The sequence below is a fragment of the Amphimedon queenslandica genome, unplaced genomic scaffold, assembly GCF_000090795.2.
Source record: "Amphimedon queenslandica unplaced genomic scaffold, v1.1 AMPQUscaffold_13360, whole genome shotgun sequence".
In the NCBI taxonomy this organism is placed as follows: Eukaryota; Metazoa; Porifera; class Demospongiae; order Haplosclerida; family Niphatidae; genus Amphimedon; species Amphimedon queenslandica.
This window is the reverse complement of record NW_003546404.1, coordinates 111850-118953: the sequence shown is the minus strand read 5'-3', so window position 1 is coordinate 118953 and position 7104 is coordinate 111850. Positions and strand designations below refer to the sequence as shown.

Sequence of the window (7104 nt, the reverse complement as noted above, 5' to 3'; positions counted from 1 at the left end):
TTGTCTGTATATGCATACTATGCAGCAATCAAATCAATAATACCTTCATTAATAGTAGCCAGTAAATCCCCAACCACACATTCATGACTGGCCATTGCAGCAGTGAGCTCTTCAATAATATCTTTCTTCGGTGGCTTATAGCAGCGGGCCAGCTCAAGCTTGTAATCACTGATAGCTCCCAGGGGAGGCACTGCTTTATCATTGGTATCTGATGCAGTAGCTTTATCTTCTGCCTCTGCTCCAAGCTCAAGGACTGATTTCCCTTCTGAAAATTGTATTCTTCTATTCCTGTCTATCTCAAGCTTATCGTGCTCATGAAAGTAAAGAGTTTTGTCTTTATCTTGAGTGGAGGCCTTTCCAGCATAAGTAGAAACATCACCAGAATCAATCCTTCTTTCTTGAATCTGTTTATTACCCTCAGAATAGTACCTGTGGACAAAGAAATGTAAACACATAAAACACACCATACTCTGTATATCTTACTTGTAATGTGATTTGTGTTTTGATTGTGAGTCAGTTTCAGTAGCAACAGTTGTCCCTTTGTAGTTGGCTTGAAAAGTACTGGCAATGCTCTTCTTTATATTGACAATCCACTCCTTTTCTTTCTTGGGGTAAAACACACCCGATATCTTACCAGTTTTTGAACTCTGAGCAAAACAGAACCATTTGTCCAATTTTTTAATTGGAGCCTCAGTACTAGCACAGTGAGAAAGAATGTTGGTAATATCATGTGCATAGAAAAGGTTTTAAAACTGTCACTTACTCTGAATCATATTTATTCCCTTTGTTGGATATTCGGCCCACAGCATCTCTGACATTGATACAATGACGAATGGCTGGCTCCTTCTTAAAGATACCAACTGTACAATAAATCAATGTATAACAATGATAGCAACACTCATGCATAACAAGAGTAGATAATTTGAAATGCAATAACTGTATTGACCTGATTCACAAAATATGTCTACATTTGCAGTAACATCAATTTCTTCTCCTCCCTTTATTCTTGCCTCAACACTGTATTTATAAGTGCAACTTACATTAGCTTTCTAAATATTCCGCAATACATGGATCACAATGGTTGCATAGACATTGGTTCTTACTTTACTGCAATCACTGGTTTTCTTGAAATCTTTTTTAGCAGCAGGAGCAGCATCACTGGATGAAGAGAAGAGGAAAAGAGCAAAGACTACGAACCTTATCCCTCTCATTATCTTTTGGTATAGCTACCCCCAAATGAGGAAGGATAGATTTACTCTCAAGTTATATAAGGACCATGTTTTTATAATCAGGAAGTAGAAAGCTTGAGAGGAGGGTGCAGGGCCGGAATAGAATAGATTCTCTATAGCAACGAGACACCAAAGGTGCGTGGCCTCGCCCCTATAGTTGTTTGGGAGGTGCAAGGCTCTATAAACTTAGCTATAGCCAGTTTCCACCTACCTACTCCTTGTTTCATACATTATCAATTGTGTAGCAAGACCATGTGAGAATTAAGCAAGCTTCAGGTTTTTCTCTTCTTCAAAGCGCAGTTATGATGTTAAAATGGCACAAATACTGTTGCCTAGATACATGTAGACTGAGTGACTTAAGAGTCTAAGAGAGTTTAGGATCCTTAGACTAGCGAACTGCTGCTACAGCATTTCACTCGGGATGGAATTCGAGTAGCTATAACTGACCAACAAGAAAGATTTAAAGAGTCACACACATATTAAAATTAATGATTAAATAGTCTTGAACTACTGGAAAAGAGTCTCATTTACCTCCAGAGTACTACCACTATTGCTGGGAATTTTTTCACGAGTTAAAAAGCTTCTACTACCTAGAGCTGCTCTCTAAACATCTTGAGGTAGTAAAGCAAGTCTTTTCCTAACAAGAGAGAAGCTTTCACAGATGTAGAGAGCGTGATTGCAAAGATATACATTCTCAAAGACAAAAGATAGCACATGCACAGAATGAAAGACAAACAGACAACAGTAGTACCTAGTCCTTGAGTATGCGAAGCTGGGCAAGGCTAATAATAAGAACAACAACAATTATTTGGCTTGCCAGGCATATTGGCTGGCTAGACATATTTGGCACTATTTTTAGTTCCTCTTATGTTAATCTGTGTCCATGCAAGCCCTCACTGATTTTTATTCAATTTTTAAAAATTTATGATCAATTTGGGCCTATAAGATCGTATAAGCAAATGTGTGATATGTTTATACATCTCATAGAGTCATAGTTTAATTGCAGCAATGAGCATACAATTGATTTGACTCAAGAGGAAATTGTAGGTCAGTCTCCACTAGCAGTTGTGAATGTTATATATGTGAAAGTATTTTGAATGAACTTGGATCTTACTCTATTAAATATACTCAAGAAGTGAATGATATATAGTCATGAGCCTAGTTTTCTGTCTGGTTAGCTACTGGCATTGCCTTGATTATGATATAATTTGCAATTACACAGACATGCAGTGATTGTGATTACTGATTACACAATGGTAGCAATATGTATCACAAAGTAACAATGAAAGCACTCGTGTGCTTTAAAGTGCACTAGAAAGTAAAATAACTTGGCATTATGAATACGAATTGTAGTCAATTGCAGTCAAAAATTTTGCAATCAAACCCAATCCTCCTGAGTGAATATCTATACCAAAAAACTGACTTGTTGTATACATGTACATTAATATAAATTGGATTCACCACTTGTGCATGTACATGTACTATGTAAGATGACAGTATTCCAACCATTGGTTTGAGTCATAATACATGCACAGCACATGCTGAACTGCACACAATCTTTAGGAGCCAGAATAATACTAATACTAATAATAATAATAATAATAATAATAATATAATAACAATTATTTGGCTTGCCAGACATATTGATTTGCCAGACCTATATTGGTTTGCCAGACATATTGGTTTGCCAGACATATTGGTTTGCCAGACCTATATTGGTTTGCCAGACATATTAACTAGCCAGACAAATTTGGCACTAATTTAGTTCCTCTCATTGTATGAGCCCTGACTGATTTAATCCATTCATTTTAACTATGATCAATTTGGGCCTATAAGGTCGTATAAACAAACGTGTGATATGTTTGTACACCTCATAGTTTAATTATGGCTGGGAGCAGCAATGAGCATGCAATTGATTTGACTCAAGAGGAAATTGTAGGTCAGGCTCCACTAGCAGTTGCTACTAAAGTGAGTCACTGACTTTTGTGAATGTTATGTAATTACTTTTGGTAGTATTTTAATATTAAGTTGAATGAGCTTGGACCTTACTCTATTAATCATTCAAGAAGTGGATGGTACATGTACAATTAGAGCTTTCTCTCTCTATATCTTTTGTTTCAAAGTTTCCGTTTATCTCTTCTTTGTCTTTACTTTTATTTTTATGTCCTACACTGCTTGAATCTGATTCCAACTGAAATTTTGAGTTATGTATGGTCTTTACTTATTTCTGAAGAATACCCTGTACTATAGCCCATTATGATTTTTTTCTGAAACTGCATTTTCTGATATTAGTTATCTTCACAATGAGACAATGTTTGCTGCCACTCAGAAGCAGTTTGTGTACATCTATAATAGAACTGGTACTGAGTTACACAGAATGTCAAATGATGTCAATCAACAACAACAAACTTGGATTCCTTCCTTATCACTTCCTCTTAGTCTCTGCAGTAAGTCAATAAATACATGTACACTAGGATATTCATAAACTTTATAATAATTATTCATAAAATGTGAGTTTCAATTTTCTTCTAAATGCAAATTGAAGTGCCGCAAAAACTGTTGCTGAAGTAATGAGACACCAAAGGTGTGTGGCCTTGTCCCTAAAGCTGTTTGGGAGGTATTAGGCTTAGCTAGCCTAAGCCATGTAGAACAAAAATGACAGAATGGGCAAGTGTGAAAAGTACATGTATGATGGGGCTCTGGAGTCCCTCCAAAAATTGGTAAAATGTGTTCATAAAATCCTATTAGCATCTCAAAATTTATCGCTTATTTTAGACACTATTTATATTTATTGCACTCTCATTTTAAAAACAACATCATGGGTTTCAAAATCACAGCTTCTGATGTGGCCACTATCTATCAAAACCATAAACTACTATACAAAAAATTTAGCCTGAGGCTGAGGGATTATCATAACAGCTAGCTTCCTTAACTGCAGTTACACTAGCTCTTCCATGCTTGCAGAAGTGGCAAGCTAGCTGCTCCAGGCTCCAGCAACTCCCAGCTTGGAGGCGTGGCATAAGTATCAATAATGCAGCAAGACCATGTGAGAAGCAAGCTTCATGTTTTTCTCTTCTTCTAGCCGCAATTATGATGTTATAATGGAAAAATACTTTGCCTAGATAGATTGAGTGACTTAAGTGAGTTTAGGATCCTTAGACTAGCGAACTACTGCTACAGCACTTCACCTGAGACGAAATTCGAGTAGATTTAACGAGTTCTACACATATTATATAAATGAATTGTCTTGATCTACTGGAAAAGAGTCTCATTTACCTGCATGCAGAGTACTTCCGCTATTGCTGGGCAACTGCTCTCTAAACATATCGAGGCAGTAAAGCAAGACTTTTCCTAATAGAAGAAAAGCTCTTAAAAATTTAGAGCACGCAATTGTAAAGATATACATTCTCAAAGACAAAATATAGCACACAGAATGAATGACAGTTAGATATCCCTAGTCTTAGTCCTCACCTACGCAAAGCTGGGCAAGGCCAATTATAATAATATATGAATATCTTACAGTATGTCCTCCACCAGTAACTCGTGACTGTCTCTTTTTATTACTGTACATCACTCCAGAGTCTTTGAGTGTTTCCATTAACTGTGAATATAATGAGCTACACCCATTAATTAGTAATGGACTCCGCCTTACCTTCATGTCCGATAAAGACTTGGGACGGTGAGAAGAATGCAACGAATCAGTTGACCTGACTATCTAATAACAACAACAACAATAACATTTGTTATAAATGATAACAAGATAATAATGATAATAACAACAAAGTACAGAGTCCCAAAATAATAATAACACTACAACAACACCTCACAATAATGTACATGTACATGTTACAAAGACACTTTACAACTAAAATAATGTATTGCGCTATATTGTGGCAATTTTGCTATAAAATTATAATTAGCAGTTTTTAATTTGTCATTTTTTGTGCACACGAGCAGTTTTTAATTTGTCATTTTTTGTGTACATGTGCATTACTGAGCATGCACATTAATGATTGGTGATTCCGCTTGCAAACCACCAATTGCCAAAATAAAACTCCACCAAATTTAAGCGCTATACAGTACTAATCATCATTATTATATTTACCTTATCAGAATGAGCTACACTTATGTTCTTAATTCCTTCATACGTTGACTTTACTTTCTCTCTCCTCTCTTCCTTATCAACAGATACACTACCATCACTCCTTCCTCCCTTCATGACTGTAGTAGCCTTGAGAAATGTAATCTCCATATCCAGAGAAGAGGGTCCATCAGTCACCATAGAAAGAGAACCATCATCATCATCACTATCACTGGTCGGAGAACCAAATATATCCTGCTCTAATGTAGTGGGAGTTATGGTAGGTAACTCTTTAACATCTTCAGAAAGCGGACTAGTCTCCAGAGGAATATAAGAAGGAGTGATACTGACTGATGGAGCGTGACTAGGAGCAATGGAAGGGCTGGACACTGAAGTGGTAGTAGTGTATGAAGTAACGGTTGAAGAGAGTGAGGGCTGAGATAAAGAAGATTCAATGTTTAAGGATGAAACGGTATCATTATCAGTGAGAGAAGATGAACCAAATGTAATATCCACCAAAAAAGAAGAAGTAATGCTAGTAGGAGATGATTTAGTAATTGAAGATGAGGTATTAGCAATGAGAGGCTTTATATTATCAGATGACGAGTTAGTTATCAACTGATGTTGAAACGGATGAAGGAGCTATTGAACAACTGAATGAACTACTAGAAACAGGTTTCTGTACATTTTGTACTTTACTAGGCACTGGCTGCGATGATGATGGTGCCAATCCTACACAAAATGAATAACAATACATTATACATGCGTATGTACACAGATCTGCTATTTGTTAATGTATTAATTATTTCACTTCAATTAGAGTCAAAGTCTTTCTATTGCTGTAATATTGTACATTATATAGTCAGACTTATTTCATTAACACTGCATCAAATAAATATTTTTATTTAAATATGCAAGGAGAAATATAAGTCTTAATAAATATGTGTAAGGACTGAATAAAAGCAGAGGGTCTGTCATAGGTGTAATGACCAGATCTATTACTGACACTAACTATTAATGATTGATGGGGTCCTATTGTGACTGTAGTGACAGTTAGCTCTGTGACAGAGCCCATGCTCAAATAATGGGCAAGGGATTCCCTTGAAATATCCTCCAGTAGGAAACATCACAACTCCATGCTGCTTGAGTATACGGAGTAGGCGTGACTTTTACTTCCGCATACTAAGTCAGTAGTCTAAATTTAGTTTGTTAATTTTAATAATCAAACCAATTTTAATAACTTTCCCTCTCATTCTAAATTAATTTTTTTTCTACTAAAAAACAAGGCCTATAACTACAAATCCTTTGTTCAATACACTACAAAACAAAGGTCAGTTTTTGTTCAAGCGTATCCATTACCCACTGTACTGCGTCCTGCAGGAACAAGTTGATGATCCATGCCTGCTGCCATGGCAGAGCACATTAAGGAAATGATTCCCGTAGCATTCACAGACTCTGCAGATACCAAACAGCTTCCTCTTCCTGCTGTACAAGTTCCATGTCTTTGACAATGGGCGGAATGTATTTCGACCAGACCAGTAGAACTATTCAAAATAAAATTGTTAGAAATTTTGATTTATTACACTATACTAAGCTCATAATTCTAAAGGTACGTTACTTTGCATTTTGGCCCCCAACTCCAATAGCACCTCAGTTTTCGCCTTTGCCAAAAAGCTCCAAGATGGATCCTTCCATTAGTAATAGTGTATACCTCGAAGCAAGCAGTAGCATCTCCTTTAGGTGAAGTATCACAGACTGTGGTTGATGCTTCTGGTGCTATTCGGTAGCTAAGTG

At 36.5% G+C, this 7104-nt stretch overlaps 2 protein-coding genes and 1 long non-coding RNA gene across 3 annotated transcripts in view; all 3 read right to left on the bottom strand.

The window, feature by feature from the left end:
* LOC100634899 (serine-rich adhesin for platelets-like) overlaps positions 1-6450 on the bottom strand; it is a 16018-nt gene extending 9568 nt beyond the window's left edge. Inside the window, exons 1-3 of the mRNA XM_019997640.1 lie at positions 6323-6450; positions 5335-6042; positions 4882-4944 (exon numbers count right to left, since the gene is read on the bottom strand). Of these exons, the coding sequence (XP_019853199.1) occupies positions 4882-4944; positions 5335-5511 (240 nt within the window). The 5' untranslated portion in view covers positions 5512-6042; positions 6323-6450. The remainder of the gene's footprint in view (positions 1-4881; positions 4945-5334; positions 6043-6322) is intronic.
* Positions 13-1383, bottom strand: LOC105313049 (uncharacterized). Its single transcript, XM_019997642.1, has 5 exons — positions 1104-1383; positions 947-1049; positions 764-860; positions 484-696; positions 13-429 (listed from the first exon to the last, which is right to left on the bottom strand). Exons 1-5 carry the CDS (start codon positions 1209-1211, stop codon positions 18-20), a joined length of 933 nt encoding a protein of 310 aa, XP_019853201.1. The 5' UTR covers positions 1212-1383; the 3' UTR covers positions 13-17.
* A 109-nt stretch (positions 6451-6559) lies between the features above and the next one.
* LOC109582736 (uncharacterized) lies at positions 6560-7098 on the bottom strand. Its single transcript, XR_002185204.1, has 2 exons — positions 6929-7098; positions 6560-6854 (listed from the first exon to the last, which is right to left on the bottom strand). It is a non-coding gene; the product is annotated as an uncharacterized LOC109582736 (long non-coding RNA).
* Positions 7099-7104: the final 6 nt, after the last annotated feature.

Coding starts and splice junctions, on each gene's coding strand:
- LOC105313049 (XM_019997642.1), bottom strand. CDS start 1,211: ATGAGAGGGATAAGGTTCGTAGTCTTTGCTCTTTTCCTCTTCTCTTCA. Junction 861..946: donor AGACATATTTTGTGAATCAG/GTCAATACAGTT, acceptor TTTATTGTACAG/TTGGTATCTTTAAGAAGGAG. Junction 430..483: donor AAACACAAATCACATTACAA/GTAAGATATACA, acceptor CTTTGTCCACAG/GTACTATTCTGAGGGTAATA.